Source organism: Schistocerca gregaria, chromosome 1 (genome assembly GCF_023897955.1).
Source record: "Schistocerca gregaria isolate iqSchGreg1 chromosome 1, iqSchGreg1.2, whole genome shotgun sequence".
Lineage (NCBI taxonomy): Eukaryota > Metazoa > Arthropoda > Insecta > Orthoptera > Acrididae > Schistocerca > Schistocerca gregaria.
In genome coordinates this window covers 608543091-608566722 of record NC_064920.1, presented here as the reverse complement: position 1 = coordinate 608566722, position 23632 = coordinate 608543091, and the positions used below count along the sequence as shown (strand labels likewise).

Sequence of the window (23632 nt, the reverse complement as noted above, 5' to 3'; positions counted from 1 at the left end):
TATGTTGGCAAAAATTCTTGTTCAAAACTGATGGTAGGCAGAAAACATCTTCCGAGATTGTCCTAAATGCTTCCTCCGAAAATTATTTCGAGCAGTTAGTCCACGAACGCACGCAAATTGTAAATGGTTGCGAAAACATACTTGACCTCTTAGCCACAAACAATCCAGAGCTAATAGAGAGCATCATGACTGATACAGGGATTAGTGATCACAAGATCGTTGTAGCTAGGCTCAATACCGTTCTTCCAAATCCACCAGAAACAAACGCAAAATAATTTTATTTAAAAAAGCAGATAAAGTGTCACTAGAAGCCTTCCTAAGAGACAATCTCCATTCCTTCCGAACTGACTATGCAAATGTAGACGAGATGTGGCTCAAATTCAAAGATATAGTAGCAACAGCAACTGAGAGATTCATACCTCATAAATTGGTAAGAGATGGAACTGATCCTCCATGGTACACAAAACAGGTCAGAACGCTGTTGCAGAGGCAACAGCAAAACCATGTGAAGTTCAGAAGAACGCAAAATCCCGAAGATTGGCTAAATTTACAGACGCGCGACATTTGGCATGGACTTCAATGCGAGATGCCTTTAATATGTTCCACAATGAAACATTGTCTCGAAATTTGGTAGAAAATCCGAAGAAATTCTGGTCATATGTAAAGTACACAAGCAGCAAAACACAGTCAATACCTTCGCTGTGCAGTGCCGAAGGTACTGTTACCGACGACTATGCCGCTAAAGTGGAGTTATTGAACACAGTTTTCCGAAATTCCTTCACCAGGGAAGACGAATGGAATATTCCAGAATTTGAAACATGAACAGCTGCTAGCATGAGTTTCTTAGAAGTAGATACCTTGGAGGTTGCAAAGCAACTCAAATCGCTTGATATGGGCAAGTATTCAGTCAGATTGTATACTGATTAGGTTCCTTTCAGATTACGCTGATACAATAGCTCCCTACATAGCAATCACATAAAACCACTCGCTCACCGATAAATCTGTATCTCAAGATTGAAAAATTGCGCAGGTCGCACCAGTGTTTAAGAAGGGTAGTAGGAGTAATCCATTGAACTACAGACCTATATCATTGACGTCGGTTTGCAGTAGGGTTTTGGAGCATATACTGTATTCAAACATTATGAATCACCTCGAAGGGAACAATCTAATGATACGTAATCAGCATGGTTTTGGAAAACATCGTTCTTGTGCAACGCAGCTAGCTCTTTATTTGCATGAAGTAATGGCCGCTATCAACAGGGGATCTCAAGTTGGTTCCGTATTTCTAGATTTCTGGAAAGCTTTTGACACTGTTCCTCACAAGTGACTTCTAATCAAGCTGCGGGCCTATGGGGTATCGTCTCAGTTGTGTGACTGGATTCATGATTTACTGTCAGGAAGGTCGCAGTAGACAGCAAATCATCGAGTAAAACTGAAATGGTGTCAGGTGTTCCCCAGGGAAGCGTCCTGGGACCTCTGCTGTTCCTGATCTATATAAATGACTTGGGTGGCAATCTGAGCAGTTTCGTATTATCACGTAATAGGGGAGAGAGTGTGGCAGATATTATACGCGAGTTGGGATGGAAGTCATTAAGGCAAAGATGTTTTTTCGTCACGGCGAGATCTATTTACGAAATTTCAGTCACCAACTTTCTCTTCCGAATGCAAAAATATTTTGTTGAGCCCAATCTACATAGGTAGGAATGATGATCAAAATAAAATAAGAGAAATCAGAGCTCGAACAGAAAGGTTTAGGTGTTTGTTTTTCCCGCACGCTGTTCGGGAGTGGAATGATAGACAGATAATATGGTTGTGGTTCGAAGAATCCTCTGCCAAGCACTTAAATGTGAATTGCAGAGTAATCATGCAGATGTAAATTGTATGGGAAATTTTCTGTTTCTTTTGAATGTGTCATAATGGCATTTAGTAAGCAAGTGTTTGTTTTTGGACTGCATATTGTTTGAGAAATTTTTTGTTTCTTTTGGTCATGTCATGAGAGCAAGAGCCAATGCAGCATATCTGCAAGGGAAGGGTGATGGGCTCCTGGAATCCTGTGCATGGAGATGCCTTTGGGCTGTGGCAGTTATTCCATGAAAATGTCACCCCACCTCATAGAATCACTGCAGGCAGAAGCAGTACAGTGCACTAATGACAAAGGGTAATATGTATCGTGAACTATGTTAAAGCTGTATGCTGTAGTAAAATCATGGAATGTACCTGTATATTATGGAGGTGAAATACATGCAAGAATTTATTTAGTAGTAACTAGTGATTGAGATTCGAGCTGGTATGGGCTTGGCATCATTGAGAAAGGAGTCTGCTGTCTCAAGATAGAGCAACACAGTCAAGTCAAACAGTTAACACAGATAAATAAAGGCATTCACAAAAAACTTTCACGTAGTTCACCTCACACGATGCCTGAACAATGATAGGTGCATTATGTTCCACCCTACAACCATGGTTCACAGGCTATCACGTGCAAAAAGGGCAAACTGAGTTTCAAATGAGCAATCCTTTCTAAATATGTGCTGACTTGTCGACAGAAGCTCTTCTGTCTCTAGGAATATTTAAAAATACTTAGGCTGTAGAAGTGGCTCAATAATGGGAGCTCAACAGACAGTTATAAAGAAATTAACCATTTCAGTATTCCATTTATTTACAATTAAGACATAATTTAATGCTCTCTTAATAATGTCATTTCTTTTTTATATTTTTTTCCCCAAAGATAAAGGTTGCGTGTGATGGGAAATTCAGACCTTGAAATTAATCACTCAAGTGACTTCATTACACTGCATGTTCTTTTCACATTTCCTTTAATACTCATTCTCATTGTTGGGTTGATTGTTCTTTTTTTGTTACAGTATTTCAACTGGACTGAAAGTCTGGCTTAGATTTGTGGTGCATTTTCTGAAATACACAAGTTATTTATTTGAAATGACCAAAGAAGTTTGAAAGGAAAAAATGAAAGATTAGGTTTGTACAGGCCACTAATGATGAGGTCATCAGAATAAGGCCACAAATTCAGATTACGATAATACAGGGAAGGAAATTGGCTGTGTGTTTCAAAGGATCCCTCATGGCATTTAAGTAATTTAGGGAGACAACAGAAAACCACAATCTGGACAGTCAGTTGAGGATTTGATGTGCCATCATCTTGAATTGACATCCAGGGTATTAATGGCTACATCACCACACTCAGTTTATTTTCAAAGAACAGTGGAATATAGGTACCCTTAATGTAATCATTAGAGTAGATAGCTGATTTAACAGGACTAGATTACAGGCAGGTAACAAAGTACTCTCATATACCATCTCAGGAAGTGCAGAATGACAGCTTCTGTAGTTCATGTGTAGTAGCTTTTGCAGCCTGGAACAAAGATTGTGACAAAGTGAAATGCATTAGACGTTATTACAAATATTACAAGACAGATTTAATTGCAAAGCTACCTAGAGTTAAATGATTTACACATGATCAATACACTGCATTACACTGACTGTATTCCAAGGATCCCATAAAAAGAGAGATCTGGAGAATTTTCTGATCAGGGCAACAACTGAAAGCCCTCTGTATTGATGTAGGTCAGGACAGCATGGTATTTAGTTGAAAGATACCATCGTGGTGACCTCAAGGGTAGAGCACAACCACTCACCTTAATATGTCAGAAACAGAGCACCTCTATCTTGTCAAACACTGACGTGCTGAGAGATGTGGCTTTAGTATGTAATACCTACTGCCCAAATTACTGATTATGTGAATGAGAGATGATTGTTATATATACACAGTGAAACACTACACAATTGTGCCATGTGCCGGGCCTGTTATCATGATGACAAATTCAATATGGCATTTTGTGACAATACAACATTTGTTGCAAGCCATGTTGTAACTTAATGGCCAGCAGTGTACAAAATATAAATGACAAAATATTGCCAACTAGTATTTTGTGCAACTTGTCAAATGCATTAGATAGTATAGCTCCTGAGATATGGCAGGTAATTGGGTTTCATTTACATAACTATTAAGAATCTGACGCTTCACATAACTGAACTGTGCATGTTCAGAATAGAGAATAATCACTACAGATGTACCACAAGATCTATATTTTGCCAGCTCTTGTTCTGGTTATATATAAATCATATGATGGAACCAAGATAAATACGGAGTGAGATTGGTCCATTTTTATGGACTTATTTGTCTTTTCATTCTGTATAGGTTAGTTAAATTTAAGAAAAAAGTAACATCCCGTACTATATTTTCAAAAAATGTATAAATGACCATGACTATTATAAGCAAAATATGTTTCACAATTTTTTATATATACAGCCTGAAATTTGTGGAACAATTTAGCTTGAACTTAGCATGATTTTGATCCATAACGTGAATACTGTATTTATAGGTGACGGTCCTGATGTGGAATAATGTTATAAAAGCCCCAGGTGTAGTTGGATGTAAATTATATTACACTATATTAGTTACATGTCGTGCACAGATAGGGCTTAGGGTTGTGAAAAGAAGTCAAAGCCATACATTTAAGTACAATGTAACAGAATGACTTAACATTATGGTATTACAGTGCTAATACTGATGCAAAATAATATTAAACATTACTTTTAAGAGTTTCTATTAAAATACTCTTCTCTGAGGTGAAAGGAATTGCCCAACAGAAAATTCTTTAATTCTCTACCACAGTATCTACAACACATTTACATGCAATGGCCTGCTGTTGAATACGTTTATGACAACAGAGTTTGCCTGAGAATCACATGCACAAATACATAAAAATGTGCAAAAATACATGAAACCATGTGAAATCACATAAAAATATGCACAAATATGTACGGCCGGTGAGAGAGACCAATGCTGTCTGGTGGAATATGCAGAGACTAGACTGCCAATACGCACAGTGTTAGGAGGTTGTGGGGCAGGGAGGTAGGGGAAAAAAGGAAAAAAAAAAAAGGAGAGGAGCAGGGAAAGATGGGTGGATGCATTGGTCCGTGCCATAAGAACTTTTGATCCTTGACCTAACCCACCCCCCTTCCTCTATCTTCACTTATCACAAAACACACACACACACTCACTCTCTCTCTCTCTCTCTCTCTCTCTCTCTCTCTCTCTCTCTCTCTCTCTCTCTCTTCCATACCTCATTGTTCCTTTTCACCCATTTTTATGTATGTTTTCAACATATTTGTGGATACTTTTACATGGTTTCATGTGTTTTTACAAATTTTTATGCGTATTTTTATGTATCTGTGCATGTTGCTACATGTGTTTGGGTTACAAATTTTTTACGCATCTTTATGCCTCTTTTCACTTATCCAGCTATTCTCACAACCATCAACATCTATTTCGCCCACTTCGGCATCATTCAGACTTTATTTACACCATTCCTGCCACAATGGATCCTTGCTCCATCTTTCTGTAGCAGTCCAGAAAAGTATCTCTTTCCCCAGCTAAAACTCGGTCCCACATCCTGTGTTTCAAATGCTGCCTCAACCATGGAATCCTTCCAAACCATCTAACTGTAAAGATTCATTTCTATGAATCCCACCCATACTTTCACAATGATCTGCAGTTTTTCAGATTTCACCAGTCCCTGGCCCTCACAAATCTGGTACCACAAAAACACATCTCCATGGTACAGGCATCCCAGAACCACCTTTGCTCCCTCAGCAAGATACTACTAATCTGCAATCCCTGATCCATATATCACATCTCTGAAACTGAATTTCTTGCTTTCCAGCACCTGGAGGAGCATTCCAAACACCACCTCCACAAGTTATCCAATGGGCTAACACCCTACTGCCACCTTGGGCACCACTATCCAACCCCTAATTTATCCACAATGCCCCTCCTTGTCCACTCAGCACAGCAGCTAAACCCTGCCTAGCTGACCTATTCAGCTTGCCACATCCCCCAAAACTCCCTACCAACTCTCCACTAAATTGAGAGCCAAAACATTACTGTAACATCGTTGTTAACCTTTACACCAAAACCCTCAGCTCCACAGAAGTTTCAGCCCTATCCAAAGGCCTCAGCTTTAGCCCTACACCCAAATTTAACCACAGTGGACTTGCCAAAGACCTACTCTCCTTCTCCCAATCCCTTCAATGGAAGCACTTCTTTGCACCGCAAATCCCTCCTACCAAAACCACCCTAATTCCAACATTGAACCCTTCCTCTTCCAGTTCATACCATCATCTAACCATGATCCTCATCCCCTCCCACTTAACCACCCATTGGTCACTTCCCAGGAAGTCCTTACCTCCAACTTAGATTCAGCACCCTCTCCTAAGTCCCTTACTCAGAACACCATCTTTTCAGTAGAAGAAAGAACAGTCATAAACAACCTCAAAACAAACCCTGACACAATAATCCAACCGGTACACAAAGGTTCCACCACTGTTGTTATGAAACACAGTGACTACCTGGCAGAAGGCCTCTGCCAATTATCTGATTCCTCCACCTATAAACTCTGCTGGAGTGATCCCATACCAGAAGTCCAACACAAACTCCAGTCCCTGTTAGAGCCAAAGGCACTTCCAGAACATCTCCCATGAATCCATTTCCCTCCTCACCCCTATGATACCTTCTAAATGCTACCAAAAATCCATAAACCTAATAATCCTGGATGCTCCATTGCACCTGGTTATTGTGCTCCCACTGAAAGAATTTCAGCATTGCAGCCCTCATTGACCAACACCTCCAACTAATTGCCCCTGATCTAGCCTCCCATGTCAAAGACATGAACCAATTCCTATGCCAACGCTCCACCACCCTAACCCTTTACCGACTGGATCCCTACTCATCATGGTTATCGCCGCCTCCCTATACATCAACATCCCTCATGCCCAGGGTCTTACCGGTATTGAACACTACCTTTCTCAATGTTCTTCAGACTTCAAACCCAATCCCTCTTTTCTCATGCACCTTACTAACTTTATCCTAACCCACAAAATCATCTCATTTGAAGGGAAGGTATATAAACTAATATGCAGCACACCCTTGCTAATGCATGTGGCACCCTTCTATGCCAACCTTTTTATGGGCCACCTAGAGGAAACCTTCCTAGCCCTCCCTAGACTCCCAAAACACCAAATACCTAGTCTGATTCAGGTTCATTAACGGTATCTTCATAATCTGGGCTCAGGAACAAGATCAACATCTTCTGTTCCCTCTGTTTCACATGGTCCTGCTCAACCCAGAATGCCACCTTCCTAGATGCTGACCTCCTCGCCTGTGACGGCTCCAACGCCACCTCTGCCCACATTAAGCCCATCAACCATCGACAGTACCTGCATTTTGACAGTTATCATCTCTTTCACATCAATAAATCCCTTCCATACAGCTTGGACACTCAGGGATGGTGTATCTGCAGTGACAAAAACTCCCTTGCTCAGTCTCACCAAGGCCTTAGCAGACAGGCACTATCCCTTAGACCTAGTCCACAAACAGATCTCCCGTGTCACTTCCCCTCACAACCTCAATCCTCCCACCATCCCCAATTTAGCTTCCACAAGGGAAGAAATACCATCACTGCTGTTCTTTCAATTGTGAATGAAGTAATAACAGCCTTCCAGAATAAAAATAAAGCCTCACTTCTTTTATGTAATTTAAGTAAGGCATTTGACTGCATTTCTCATGATATCTCACTTGCTAAACTCAAATTCTATGGTGTACAAGACTCTGCATTGGCAGTAATTGAATCATACTTCAACAGTAGGAAGCAGTTTGCCTTTGTCAGAAACAAAGACTCTCAATTGTTTGAAGTTAAGACAGGAGTCTCACAAGGTTCTGTCCTTGGGGTCTTCTTTTTTATAATTGCAGTCAATGATTTACCCCATTGTATCCCCAATACTGTTATTTGTTATGCTGATGACACAACTTTGCTTGCTCAGCATGAGAACATATCAGTTCTGCAAGATATAATGCAAGATGGCCTGGAAGAAGCACTAAATTGGTTCTCATCAAATACATTGCTTTGCAATCCTGATAAAAACCAACAGATTATACTTGGATTCCAGAATGAGATTTTCACTCTGCAGCGGAGTGTGTGCTGATATGAAATTTTCTGGCAGATTAAAACTGTGTGCCCGACCAAGACTCGAACTCGGGACCTTTGTCTTTCGCGGGCAAGTGCTCTACCATCTGAGCTACCGAAGCACGACTCACGCCCGGTACTCACAGCTTTACTTCTGCCAGTATCCGTCTCCTACCTTCCAAACTTTACAGAAGCTCTCCTGCGAACCTTGCAGAACTAGCACTCCTGAAAGAAAGGATATTGCGGAGACATGGCTTAGCCACAGCCTGGGGGATGTTTCCAGAATGAGATTTTTTATACTAGGATTGTCAAAAGAAGTAGAGGTGAAAGCAGTTAAAATTCTAGAAATTCATGTAGACTCTAAGTTAACGTGGGAGACACACATCAACCACATCTGCACAAAATTGTCTCGAGTTACGAATTTAATGTGGAAGCTGAGAAGCTGGTGACAAAAGAATGTTTCAGAGTTATTTATTTTGGACTCTTTCAGTCACATATAGAGTATGGACTGCTGATATGGAACTCTCTCTTCACATCACTGAAGTTCTAAAAATTCAGAAGAAAGTGATACGGGCAATGAGCAATTCTGCTAGATCAGAGCACTGATGACGACTGTTCATTCAGTTGAAAATATTAACAGTTATTAATCTTTATATATACACTTCATCATTGTAGGCAAAAAAACAATGTAGCAGATTTTCAAACAAGAGAGAACATACACCACCATAACACCACAGGCATAACAAAATTAGACATACCTAGGCACAGGCTGATAAGAACAGGAAATTCCCATCTAATCAACAGTCTAAAAATATTTAATAAATTTTATTCTCAGTCGGCTCACTTAAGTAGATTCAGGAGCAAGCTGCTTAACTGGTTACTAATCAGTCCTTTTTACAATATAACAGAATTTATGAATATAAAATCAATTGATACTAATTTTTATAGATTTCATTATGTGATGTCGCTGAATGTATTTATCTTATGTTATGGTGTATGTTATCATTTATGGGCATTATTTGCAATGCTTATTTAGCTTTAAGGTACTATTCAAGGAAAATGTTATATGATATCCATGTAAATTGCCTGTTCCACCTCAGGTGGTTAATGGTGAATAAAGAATTTGAATCTGAAGAACCAGCCACAAAGGAGTGCTCCTCTATCACCCAGTACCATCCCAGACAGGAACAACTGAACTGCATGCTTTGCCTGGGTTTTGATTACCTACCATCACACATGAAAAGAAGTGATATCCTACCTGAGATACTTCCTACCCCTCCTAAAGTGGTGTTCTGTCACCCACCCAACCTCCGCAACAATCTAGTCCATACCCATGCCAGTCCTAATCCCAACCCCTTGCCACTACAATCACATCTCTGCGGAAGACCCAGGTGCAAAATCTGCCCAATCCACCCACCAAACATTTACCATTCCAGTCCTGTCACAGGTATATCCCACCCCATCAAGGGCTGGGCCACCTGTGAAAGCAGCTACGTTATTTACCAGCTCTGTTGCAATCACAGTAAAGCTTTTTATATTGGTATGACTACCAACCACCTGTCCACCAGTCCACCAGGATGAGTGGACACCACCAAACTGTGGCTGAGAGCAAAGTAGACCACCCTGTGGCACAACATGCAGCTGAACATAACACACTTGTTTTCAATGGTTGCTTCACTGCCTAGGCAATGTTGATCCTTCCCTCCACCACCAGATTTTCTGAACTGTGCAGATGGGAGTTATCCTTACAACACGTTCTCCGCTCCTGTAATTATCCCAGCCTCAACCTATGGTAACATACACATCCTCCACACAACAGTTTCCACCCTCTCTGCCCTATCATCTCCTCCCCATTCTCATCTTCCACCCCTCTGCCATTGCAACTGCCACCTTTCCCCTCTCCTCTCCTTTTTTATTCCTTTTTTCTCCACCTCCCTGCCCAACAACCTCCTGATGCTGCATCTGTAGGCAGTCTAGTCCCTGCACACTCCACTAGACAGCATTCGTCTCTTTCTCCACCCATACACTACCATGCCTTCCCCTTCCTCGCTCCCTCCAGATTGCTGCTTGCATCCCATATTATAGCTGCATTCAAGCCTGAAATGCTGAAGTTGGCGACCATGTGTACGTGAAGTGTGCTGGCTTGTATGTGTGAAAGGTGTGGGTCTCTCTTTTGCTGATGAATGCTGTGGCTTTATGTAAGGGTGTTTTAATCGAGCCTGACTGCAACTTGATGTGTCATCTTTACGGTAAGTAGGAATCCGTCTTTTCTTACGTTGTTGATATTCCTATATTGAGTTTAAATTGATTATACAAAGAATGTGCTCGTATGTGCACTATGAGTACCTGTGGAAAAAACTGGCATCTTTGACCAATGATGGCAACGGCCTTGCTGCAGTGGATACACCGGTTCCCATGAGATCACCGAAGTTAAGCACTGTCGGGTGTGGCCGGCACTTGGATGGGTGACCATCCAGCCGTCATGCGCTGTTGCCATTTTTCGGGGTGCACTCAGCCTCGTGATGCCAATTGGGGAGCTACTCGACCGAATAGTAGCGGCTCCGGTCAAAGAAAACCATCATTACGACTGGGAGAGTGGTGTGCTGACTACACACCCCTCCTATCCACATCCTCAACTGAGGATGACACGGCGGTTGGATGGTCCCAATGGGCCACTTTTGGCCTGAAGACAGAGTGCTTTGACCAATGATAATTTATGGGGCTATAGTATGGTAGAATACAGTAGAAAAGAAGACAGCTACTATGGAGCCCGAAAAGGTGCAGAGATTGGCCTGGATAGCCATAAGAGGCAGAATTAATGGCACACACATTGCTGGGATGAAGATTATGCTGGACATTCCACCATTACTTCTTTGGCTTACAATGGAGGAACCAGCGTAGAAATAAAGGTTGAAAACTGGAAAAAACTGGAAATCTGTACGATACCACACAAACATAATGAATGTAAATAGAAATGTTAAAAAAGGTAGGAAGATTTTTCTGTTTAGCAAAAGTGACAATAAGCGGATTACAGAGTACCTGACGGCTCAACACAAAAGTTTTGTCTCAAGGACATATAGTGTTGAGGATCAGTGGACAAAGTTCAAAACCATCGTACAATATGCGTTAGATGAGTATGTGCCAAGCAAAATCATAAGAGATGGAAAAGAGCCACCATGGTACAACAACCGAGTTAGAAAACTGCTGCGGAAGCAAAGGGAATTTCACAGCCAAAAATTACGCGAAGCGTAATGTAGTGTGAGGAGGGCTATGCGAGAGGCGTTCAATGAATTCGAAAGTAAAGTTCTATGTACTGACTTGGCTCAAAATCCTAAGAAATTTTGGTCTTATGTCAAAACGGTAGGTGGATCAAAACAAAATGTCCAGACACTCTGTGACCAAAATGGTACTGAAACAGAGGATGACAGACTAAAGGCCGAAATACTTAATGTCTTCGTCCAAAGCTGTTTCACAGAGGAAGACTGCACTGTAGTTCCTTCTCTAGACGGTCGCACAGATGACAAAATGGTAGATATTGAAATAGACAACAGAGGGATAGAGAAACAATTAAAATCGCTCAAAAGAGGAAAGGCCGCTTGACCTGATGAGATACCAGTTCGATTTTACACAGAGTACGCGAAGGAACTTGCCCCCCTTCTTGCAGCGGTGTACCGTAGGTCTCTACAAGAGCGTAGCATTCCAAAGGACTGGAAAAGGGCACAGGTCATCACCGTTTTCAAGAAGGGATGTCGAACAGATGTGGAGAACTATAGACCTATATCTCTAACGTCGATCAATTGCAGAATTTTGGAACATGTATTATGTTTGAGTATAACGACTTTTCTGGAGACTAGAAGTCTAGTCTGTAGGAATCAGCATGGGTTTCGAAAAAGACGGTCGTGTGAAACCCAGCTCGCGCTATTCGTCCACGAGACTCAGAGGGCCATAGACACGGGTTCACAGGTAGATGCAGTGTTTCTCGACTTCCTCAAGGCGTTCGATACAGTTCCCCACAGTCGTTTAATGAACAAAGTAAGAGCATATGGACTATCAGACCAATTGTGTGATTGGATTGAGGAGTTCCTAGATAACAGAACGCAGCATGTCATTCTCAATGGAGAGAAGTTTTCCGAAGTAAGAGTGACTTCAGGTGTGCCGCAGGGGAGTGTCATAGGACCGTTGCTATTCACAATATACATAAATGACCTGGTGGATGACATCGGAAGTTCACTGAGGCTTTTTGTGGATGATGCTGTGGTGTATCGAGAGGTTGTAACAATGGAAAATTGTACTGAAATGCAGAAGGATCTGCAGCGAATTGATGCGTGGTGCACGGAATGGCAATTGAATCTCAATGTAGACAAGTGTAATGTGCTGCGAATACATAGAAAGATAGATCCTTTATCATTTAGCTACAAAATAGCTGGTCAGCAACTGGAAGCAGTTAATTCCATAAATTATCTGAGAGTAGGCATTAGGAGTGATTTATAATGGAATGATCATATAAAGTTGATCGTAGGTAAAGCAGATGCCAGACTGAGATTCATTGGAAGAATCCTAAGGAAATGCAATCTGAAAACAAAGGAAGTAGGTTACAGTACGCTTGTTCACCGACTGCTTGAATACTGCTCAGCAGTGTGGGATCCGTACCAGATAGGGTTGATAGAAGAGATAGAGAAGATCCAACGGAGAGCAGCGCGCTTCGTTACAGGATCATTTAGTAATTGCGAAAGCGTTACGGAGATGATAGATAAACTCCAGTGGAAGACTCTGCAGGAGAGACGCTCAGTAGCTCGGTACGGGCTTTTGTTAAAGTTTCTAGAACATACCTTCACCGAAGAGTCAAGCAGTATATTGCTCCCTCCTACATATATCTCGCGAAGAGACCATGAGGATAAAATCAGAGAGATTAGAGCCCACACAGAATCATACTGACAATCCGTCTTTCCACGAACAATATGAGACTGGAATAGAAGGGAGAACCGATAGAGGTATTCAGAGTACCCTCCGCCACACACCGTCAGGTGGCTTGCGCAGTATGGATGTAGATGTAGATGTAGAATGTGGTAAATATAGGAATGGTTGGGGAAATGCTGGCTGACTACATGAAAATGTACAGCAGCTTCAATAAATCTTTCAGTGCACAATAGGAAGTAGAGAGCAGTGGAAGAAATAACCACACTATCCTTCAGATGACCTAGTCTGGTTTACTGACGGGTTGAAAAGATGATGGAGATGGGGCAGGGGTATACAGGTACAGCCTAGACTAGGGAGTGTAATTTCTCTAGGGAAGTTAGCTAAGATATTCCAGGTAGCGATATTTGCTATCAGAGTGTGCATGGAGGAGAATTTAAGTCATACTGTCTGCAAGTATTCAGACAGCCAAGTAACTCTGAAATCTCTATCAGCTCCTGAAATGAGATCAAAGATTGTTTCATAATGTCATGAAACTCTTGTAAAGCTTTGGAAAAATAACAGGATAAACCTGCTTTGCACCCTTAATCATTCAAGTATTAATAGTAACAAACAAGCTGAAAGGCTAGCCATGGCATAGGCAATAACCATTTGTTGGAATGGAACTTGTCATATCACTAATAAAAAGGATAAATGTGTCAGAGGGCGAAAAACGAAACTATGACAAGATAATGATGACAAAACCATGTTTTAAGAGAAGTTCTGCAATCCTAGACTTGAACAAGAGGCAGATTAACATCATGGCAGGTCTGATGACTGGTCATGTGAACTTCAGGAAACACCTGCACACAATGACTCTGCAGAAAGAAGCTCCCAAGTGCTGACTATGTGATATGGGGCACGAAATCACACCGCATTTAAGCTTCCAATGGGAAGCAGTGTAGGTCGAAAGACACAAAACATCTGGGTCAGTAATTTCTAAATAAACTGTGGCCAACAGTGAACTAGGATACTAAGGATACTAACTGGCATTAGGCCTACTTGAATGACTGGAATAGATATACACAATCAAATTAGGTTTGGTGCTGGCAACAGAGGGCTAAAACCACTGTTATTTATTTCTACATGTTTAAATAAAAAAATCATGCTCTTTGAACCATCACAGCACAATTCTGGCTTTGTGAGATGGGTTATTATTCTGCTGGAATACACCATCACTGTCTGAGATACTAAGCATGAAGGGATGCAGGTTGTCTTCAATTATGTTGACGTAGTTCACAGCTGTCATGGTGTCTTGACTACTATTACAGTCCCATGGAAACTCAATGAATGTCACCTACAGCACACTATTGTCTTGACTAGCCTGCATCTGTGTGGTGCTGCACATTTCAAGCAATCATTCACTCGGATGGCAGCATATCCAGACATAACCGTCAACCTGCTGTAATGAAGAACGTGATTCACCTGACTAGGCTACACTCTTCTACTGATCTATGGCCTACTCTCAACGGCCCTGAGCCCAATGCAACCACAACTATGTTATTCGGTTAACATGGCAACAAACAAGGGTTATCTGATGGGGAGCCCCAAGTTCAAGACCGTATGCTGAAATGTGTGCTCTAAAATAGTTGTATCTGCTCCAGCATTGTATTCTGTCATCAGATCTGCCACAGATTACCACCTATCCCTCTTTACAGTGCAGATAAGCCTCTGACCACTATGCCCTCTAATGGGGTAGGGATGTCCCTTACCTTGTTGCCTACTCGTAGTGCCACCATTCTTCAACCACTTTCCACAGATGTTCACAACAGTACATGAACAACTGACCAGCTTCGCTGTTTATGAGATGCCCTACTGCCAAGTACCGGGTGTGATGAATTAGACTGTGTATTGGATTCTACAATACTGTTTTGCATGCTCAAATGCCAGCAAATAAAATCTGCAGATGAAAAAATCCATATCAGATTACTAGCCTTGATATTTATGTTCATGGAACTTTATAATGTTCTCCTTATATTCTTGCATTGTGACAAAAGTAAGAAAGGTTTCTGAGATTTAATAATTGAAACCATGATTGTGAGCACCTAAACTTCTAAAGAAAATACAGGGTGATTCAAAAAGAATACCACAACTTTAAAAATGTGTATTTAATGAAAGAAACATAATATAACCTTCTGTTATACATCATTACAAAGAGTATTTAAAAAGGTTTATTTTTCACTCAAAAACAAGTTCAGAGATGTTCAATATGGTCCCCTCCAGACACTCGAGCAATATCAATCTGATACTCCAACTCGTTCCACACTCTCTGTAGCATATCAGGCATAACAGTTTGGATAGCTGCTGTTATTTTTCGTTTCAAATTATCAATGGTGGCTGGGAGAGGTGGCCGAAACACCATATCCTAAACATACCCCCATAAGAAAAAATCGCAGGAGGTAAGATCAGGGCTTCTTGGAGGCCAGTGATGAAGTGCTCTGTCACGGGCTGCCTGACGGCCGATCCATCGCCTCGGGTAGTTGACGTTCAGGTAGTTACGGACAGATAAGTGCCAATGTGGTGGCGCTCCATCCTGCTGAAATATGAATTGTTGTGCTTCTTGTTCGAGCTGAGGGAACAGCCAATTCTCAAACATCTCCAGATACAGTAGTCCAGTTACAGTAGCACCTTCGAAGAAAAAGGGACCAAAAACTTTATTGGCCTAGTCGACAGCATCTCAAGCGAACGAATGTACAACTAAATGAAACTTTATAGCTCCCTTAATTCGCCGACAGATAGTGCTTAGCTCTGCCTTTTGTCGTTGCAGAGTTTTAAATTCCTAAAGTTGTGGTATTCTTTTTGAATCACCCTGTATATTGAGGAGAGTTCGGTTTGGCTAATACCTGATCTACTCTGACAATGACCACATTGTGAGTAAAAAAACCAAAAAAGTCAACCAAAGTCCTAAGGAATGTGAATCCACATCTAATTTGATGAAATATTTAGCTTCAGAATTTATATCTCAATGAAAGCTTACAGGATAGTGTAAACAACATGAATCTAAAAATTATGTCAAACCTGGAATAAAATTCAAGTCTTAATTATGTAAACTGCATCTCAAATAAAATTTTAGGACCATGCCTAATCCACACAAATACTGGTACTAGTCATGTTTGGAGTTTTGTAACACTAGAACAATATTTAAAACTCAAATCAAAGCCGTATTCAGAAAAAAAAGACAACATCAAATCATAATATTTTCTTTAAAGGCATCAACAACAACTACCATGATCAAATCACTTGGGCTATTGGAAATAGAAATGCTAAACTTTATTTATATAGGATATGATCATGAAACAGAAGAGAGGTATTAGGTTGAAGTTGCCAATATCTGTTTGATATATGAATAATCATGAGTGTCCTTCATAAATAAGTCTAAACATAAAAATTGTGTTGTCTTTGGAATGGTGCAAGTTTGGCATAGAAAAATTAAGTTGGGAGTTTTTTGGCACGTGTGTTATACGAAAGATATATACATAATTTTAATGTATGTTAAAATATTACTCATTGTTAATGCCCATGTTTACACTTTAACATGTATGGTACATACGTGGGGCCAGAGCCAATAGTAAACCATGAAGATTACTGAAACTTAGGGTCTTTCTTTAACTTGCTTTGATTAATTTCACAAAATCCATTATATAAATTTTCTGCAGAGCTGATATTTCCAACCTGGAGGTACAGCTTATAAGAGATCATGAAGAACAAAGCTTAGTATATTGTGCCCCTTAGTTTTCTCATGCATAAAGAAACCTATAGTGGCTAAACAGGGATGGCTAGAGGACAAATGTAAGGATGTAGAAGCTTATCTCACTAGGGGTAAGTTAGATACTGCCTACAGGAAAATTAAAGAGACCTTTGGAGAGAAGAGAACCACGTGTATGAATATCAAGAGCTCAGATGGCAGCCCAGTTCTAAGCAAAGAAGGGAAGGCAGAAAGGTGGAAGGAGTATATAGAAGGTTTATACAAGGGCGATGTACTTGAGGACAATATTATGGAAATGGAAGAGGATGTAGAGGAAGACGAAATGGGAGATAGGATACTACGGGATGAGTTTGACAGAGCACTGAAAGACCTGAGTCGAAACAAGGCCCCCGGAGTAGACAACATTCCATTAGAACTACTGACGGCCTTGGGACAACCAGTCCTGACAAAACTCTACCAGCTGGTGAGGAAGATGTATGAGACAGGCGAAATACCCACAGACTTCAAAAAGAATATAATAATTCCAATCCCAAAGAAAGCAGGTGCTGACAGATGTGAAAATTACCGAACTATCAGTTTAATAAGCCACGGCTGCAAAATACTAACGCGAATTCTTTACAGACGAATGGAAAAACTGGTAGATGCAGACCTCGGGGAGGATCAGTTTGGATTCCGTCGAAATGTTGGAACACGTGAGGCAATACTGACCCTACGACTTATCTTAGAAGAAAGATTAAGAAAAGGCAAACCTACGTTTCTAGCATTTGTAGACTTAGAGAAGGCTTTTGACAATGTTGATTGGAATACTCTTTTTCAAATTCTAAAGGTGGCAGGGGTAAAATACAGGGAGCGAAAGGCTATTTATAATTTGTACAGAAACCAGATGGCAGTTATAAGAGTCGAGGGGCATGAAAGGGAAGCAGTGGTTGGGAAAGGAGTGAGACAGGGTTGTAGCCTCTCCCCGATGTTATTCAATCTGTATATTGAGCAAGCAGTAAAGGAAACAAAACAAAAATTTGGAGTAGGTATTAAAATTCATGGAGAAGAAGTAAAAACTTTGAGGTTCGCCGATGACATTGTAATTCTGTCAGAGACAGCAAAGGACTTGGAAGAGCAGTTGAACGGAATGGACAGTGTCTTGAAAGGAGGATATAAGATGAACATTAACAAAAGCAAAACGAGGATAATGGAATGTAGTCAAATTAAATCGGGTGATGCTGAGGGAATTAGATTAGGAAATGAGACACTGAAAGTAGTAAAGGAGTTTTGCTATTATGAAGTAAAATAACTGATGATGGTCGAAGTAGAGAGGATATAAAATGTAGACTGGCAATGGCAAGGAAAGCGTTTCTGAAGAAGAGAAATTTGTTAACATCGAATATAGATTTATGTATCAGGAAGTCGTTTCTGAAAGTATTTGTTTGGAGTGTAGCCATGTATGGAAGTGAAACATGGACGATAAATAGTTTGGACAAGAAGAGAATAGAAGCTTTCGAAATGTGGTGCTACAGAAGAATGCTGAAGACTAAATGGGTAGATCACATAACTAATGAGGAAGTATTGAATAGGATTGGGGAGAAGAGAAGTTTGTGGCACAACTTGACTAGAAGAAGGGATCGGTTGGTAGGACATGTTTTGAGGCATCAAGGGATCACAAATTTAGCATTGGAGGGCAGCGTGGAGGGTAAAAATCGTAGAGGGAGACCGAGAGATGAGTACACTAAGCAGATTCAGAAGGATGTAGGTTGCAGTAGGTATTGGGAGATGATGCAGCTTGCACAGGATAGAGTAGCATGGAGAGCTGCATCAAACCAGTCTCAGGACTGAAGACAACAACAACAACAGTGCTGAACTCACATCAGATGTGATGGGACAAGCAAATTCTACTGAGATTTCAAGAAGAGGTCACATAGGTCACAACAATTTGTCACTTGTTACAGCTGCTTCTCTCAGTAGATTTCTCTGCTTGTGGTTCATGCCCTCACTAGAATGATTCCTCATGTGTCTCTGCTCTGCTTGTATACACGGTGTTTACGATCCGGGAAAAACCTGGGGATTTTTTCATCTGGGAGAAAACCGGGAAAAACACAGGAATTGTTTAGAGTTCCGGGAAAGTTTCATTGTTTTGGTTTTCAGTTACATTTTTGTGATTTTTGACTGGTAAGAACCAATACTCTAAGGATATTACTGTATCCCGCTACTGCAGAATAATACTGCAGCAACAAAACATGAACGAGAGAAAAAAAACGTAAATTAAACTTTAGTTGCAAAGGAAATGCTCCTTATACAAGAACAAAACACAGTGCTCATACAAGCGTCTGCCAACAGCACAGTGTGTCGAAGGCTTAGGAAGACTATGCAATGCTTCGTAACAACAAACCGATGAGCATGATGTGACAACAATTAGACTCGTTTGAGCAGTTGCGGGCGGGCTCTTGCACATGCTCAGTTTAGTCGCGTATGCGTAGTACCTTCTCCCGTTTCTGGTTACCGAAGTGTGGCTGGGTGCCACTACCTGATATCGCCCCGGTACGGGAATATAGTAAATCTGGGGCTGATGCACAGAGCAGTCAGAATTGTGATGGGGAGGTGGGTCGTCTCCACGTGACCCATCTTTCATTCAGTGATTTTGTTGTTTTGTCTTCGTTTATTGCTCTCATGTTAAATGATGATGAAACAGATTTTTGTCGCCAGGAGCTATCAAGTGAATTAAAATACGTTCGCTTCGTAATGGAAGGCAAAAATATGTTATTACTTTCAGATTTTATTTCCACTTTTCTGACAGTCAAGCATTAATTGCCTTGCAGAATAATGAAGTTATTTTTGTCAGTTTGCTAAAGAGATTTGACTTTTATTGATCTTTTCTGCTGAGGCAGTCAATTTATTTGGAATGAAGAGTTTAATTTCACACTCTTGGTTGGTTTCAACTGTTCGTTGCATTTCAAGTGCATGTGTGGCATTATACCATACAAATATGGACATACAAATGTGCACTTTAAGCCGAATTATTCATTTTAGTGTGGTTCACGAAATTCCGATGCTCTTGAAGTATCCTCTGATGTCTTGTTTCTTTTATGACATAATATAAGATCTTTTAATGTTTTACACGTACAAACATATGGGCTTCCTGCGTCATCGTAGCTGCGCAAGTGCAGTGATGCCTGTTACCTGGTGCTCTCTTGCAACTGCTGAAACGAACCAATAAGTAACAGGTTGTGGGAAAATATTGCGGATGGTGGTTTGAAAAGCTTTACATTCAAAGTAAATTTCCTTTTGTGCAAGATGAACTGTGTGCGAGAATGTACAATGACTTTCTTAAATCACAAAGCGTTTGACTCTCATTTAAAAATCAATTCTTTGAGGACAACCATTTAGAAGAATTTCGAGCCCAGATCAGACATTTATGTCGTTATTAAGAATTTTATTGGCACATTTGTGTGATGTATCTTAATTTAAACCATGCACTTTTCTTATTTGTGTGCTCGCGCTACTTAAGAGTGAGCTTGCTGTTGACTGACTATATCACGTGTCCTATGCTGTCATCAGCGAGTGAGGTCAAGTGACATAAGCTATGACTGGCTTACAACAGCGCACCGCAATCTTTATTTCAATGCTTCGGAAAGTGACGTGCGGTGTTTGGTGGAATTCAAATTTATACCTTTGTAATATGAAAATAATACTCTTTCCTGGAGTTTCGTTTTCTGAAGTGCCTGGAAATTCTACGTCGGTATATAAAACCATAAACATTCAAAGGATTGATGAGTTTTACAGTGCTGAGGAAGAGTGTACTGTCACTTAATATGGAAAAAGTGTATTTTCACCTGGGAGAACGTGTAATTTTTACCGGGAAATTTGGGAATTTTTTTCTTTGTCCACGTAAACACCCTGGTATATTTTTGTTACTGCATCAGTTGCTGGTATTTCACTATGTGACATTCAGTCTCATGTCAGGCAATGGTCATAATGTTTTGATTCATCTGTGTTTAAATGCAACTGTGCAGAGCTAACCTAATTTAACCTGAGAACAAACATCTCACTTCCTCTATATAGCACTATCTTACATTTGCTGTGGTCAACTGTGATTTCGTCAGAATGCTGGAAAAAATTTTGGAACTATGGCTGCCCACAGGGTGTAAACGTGGACGAGGAAAAAAAATTCCCGGATTTTTACCAGATTTCACGGTTAAAAATACACTTTCTCCCGGATGAAAATACGCTTTTTCTGTGGTAAGCAACAGTATACTTTTAAAACTTATCAATCCTTTAAATGGTTGTGGTTTTATACACCATCGTAGAATTTCCCGGCACTTTAGAAAACGAAACTAAGAGGACAAAAACTCATTTTGGAAAGATGTCTGATGTGCAGCAACATGTACACTGTATATGTTCATATTGCACGAAAGTATAAATTTAAATTCCACCAAACACTGCATGTTAGTTTCCAAAGGATTGAAATCAAGACTGCGATGCGCTTTTGTAGGCCAGTCGTAGCTCATGTCAAGAGATCTCGCCAGCCAATGACAGAGAATATTCAGAGCATACGATACGTTATGTAGCCAGCCAATAGCAACCTCACTGTTAAGTAGCACAAACAGACAAATAGGAAAAGGTAATGGTTTAAATTAATATACGTAGTGTTGCTACAAGAAAAGAAAAACTTACTCGTATAATATTGGTCTTTAAGATTAATAATCTGCAAGAGAAGCTAAGCTATCACTCATAATGTTGATCTTTTTTGCACGTGTTACACTTTAAGATACATCACGCAAATGAGCCAGTAAAATTTTTAACGACATAAATGTCTGATCTTCTGGGCTCGAAAATATTCTAAACGGTCGTCCTCAAAGATTTGATTTTTGAACGAGAGTCAAACGCTCTGCGATTTAAGAAATTCATCGGACATTCACACGCAGAGCTCATGTTGCGTAAAAGGAAATTTTCTTTGAATGTTAACACTTTTCAAACAACCATTCGGAATATTTTCCTGTGACCTGTTAGAAATAGATTCATTTCATCAGTTGCCAGAGAGCGCCAGATAACATGCGACACCGCACTTGCGCAGCTATGATGAGGCAGGAAGCCCGTACATTCTTACTTGCAAAACATTAAAAGAAGACAGTAGAGGATACTCCAGGACCATGGGAATTTTGTAAGCCATACTAAAATGCATCATTCGGCTTAAAGTGCACATTCGTATGACCAGATTCAGATGTACATTTTTTGGAGTACCAGTACTGTATTATTTCATGTTTGGTTCCTTACTATGGCATAATGCCATAGGTGCTAGAAGATGAAAACGTGAATTTGAAATGCAGCGAACAGTTCAAACTAGCCAATAGTGTAGAATTAAACACTTCGTTTCAAATAAATTGACTGCCTCAGCAGAAATGATTAATAAAAGTCAAATTTCTTTAACAAACCGAGAACAATAACTTCATTGTTCTGCAAGGCGATTAACACTTGACCGTCAGAAAGGTGGCAACAAAATAAAATCTGAAATTAATAACATGTGACTGTATTTTAATTCACTTGATAGCTCCCGGTCACAGAAATCTGTTTTGTTTTCATTTAACCTGAGAGCAATAAACGAAGAGAAAACAGCAAACTCACTTAATGTAAACACGAGTCACGTGGAGACTACCACCTTCCCACCACTCAGACCAGTGTTGCCGTTATAACGACAATGTCGCTAGAACTAGAGAATTTTAGGAATTTTTAGTGGTCAAAATTGTGGCTTTTGTGGGAAAAAAGTTTTAGCGACTTTTTAGGCAGTCAAGACTAAGTTACCTTTTAAATCTTTTGCATATGACCCGGTCTTAAAACTCAGTTACTTTCGGCTATGGACCACCGCTACATCCTCAGTGTTGTGCTAATTTTCTCTTCCTAATAAATATCAACATTGCTTTACTTCCCTAATTCCCCTTGTGGGGAGGGAAAATAAAAGATTACTCTATGGAGAAAAACTCAACGCATCCATAAAATACTTTTACACCAGCAGTATCTGCTAGAGATTTTAATTAAATCTTCGTTTATACTCGCATAATGTAGTCAATTACGATTCAAAACGCTTCCTTGCTATCATGAACTTTCTTACGACCTGCTAATTTTAACAATTTTCTTGGAAACTTATAGACTGCTATCTTAATTATGTACAAAAAGATCCACATTTTTCCTTAATCTAGTACAAAAATGCACAGCTGTGTTTACTTTCCTTTTTTAATGAAACTGAACTATGAAACCAAATACTAGTATATTAATAGATACAGATTGGAAAAGTTGGCAACTGACAAGCTTATTTGTATCCGAGAAACGGTCAGGCATTTACACAATAGCAACATCATGAAAAGACGATAAAGAGATCTTTGCCAGTCTCGTTAAGTGTCAAAGTTCTGATGCCAAATGAGTGAAAAGAAAACGTAAATATTTTCTTGCAAGCCTAAAAGTGTGAGTACATTAAAATGGGCATTTTTTAAATATTCCTATAATAATTATTCACATTCCTCACCGCATTCTTTGGAAATCGAAAAAAGTGATAGTTTTGAAAGCTGCTGCAATTTATCGTGCCATAATAAATAGTTTTGAAAGCTGCTGCAATTTATCGTGCCATAATAAGTCCAAAATACGACCACATTTTTATTTTGAATGTGCTTTTGCACTTTATTTACAAAATGCACAATTGTTTTGCAGCGTTTATACGGAACAGCCGCTTGGCGGCACTGCAGTAGCAAACTTACAGAAAAACTGTAGGAGCTCTGTGACTCAACAATGAGTGAGAACAAGAATACTGTATTGGAACTGGACTGTTTGGAATGTCATATTCATTTTAGTTGCATCGATCATGGAATAGCAGTTGGCAGAAATAACTGTCATTTTAAGAGTCTGGCAATTTCCATTTTCTTAAGAATAAGATACTGTAAAAGAAAAAACAATCAAA

General features: G+C 40.1%; 1 protein-coding gene across 2 annotated transcripts in view; it reads right to left on the bottom strand.

Moving 5' to 3' along the window:
• Nucleotides 1-3119: 3119 nt before the first annotated feature.
• Nucleotides 3120-23632, bottom strand: part of LOC126358559 (serine/threonine-protein kinase fused) — a 171092-nt gene continuing 150579 nt past the window's right edge. For both annotated transcript variants that reach the window (XM_050007560.1, XM_050007559.1), the window contains one exon: nt 3120-3367. In XM_050007560.1, the coding sequence (XP_049863517.1) occupies nt 3314-3367 (54 nt within the window). In that variant the 3' untranslated portion in view covers nt 3120-3313. The remainder of the gene's footprint in view (nt 3368-23632) is intronic.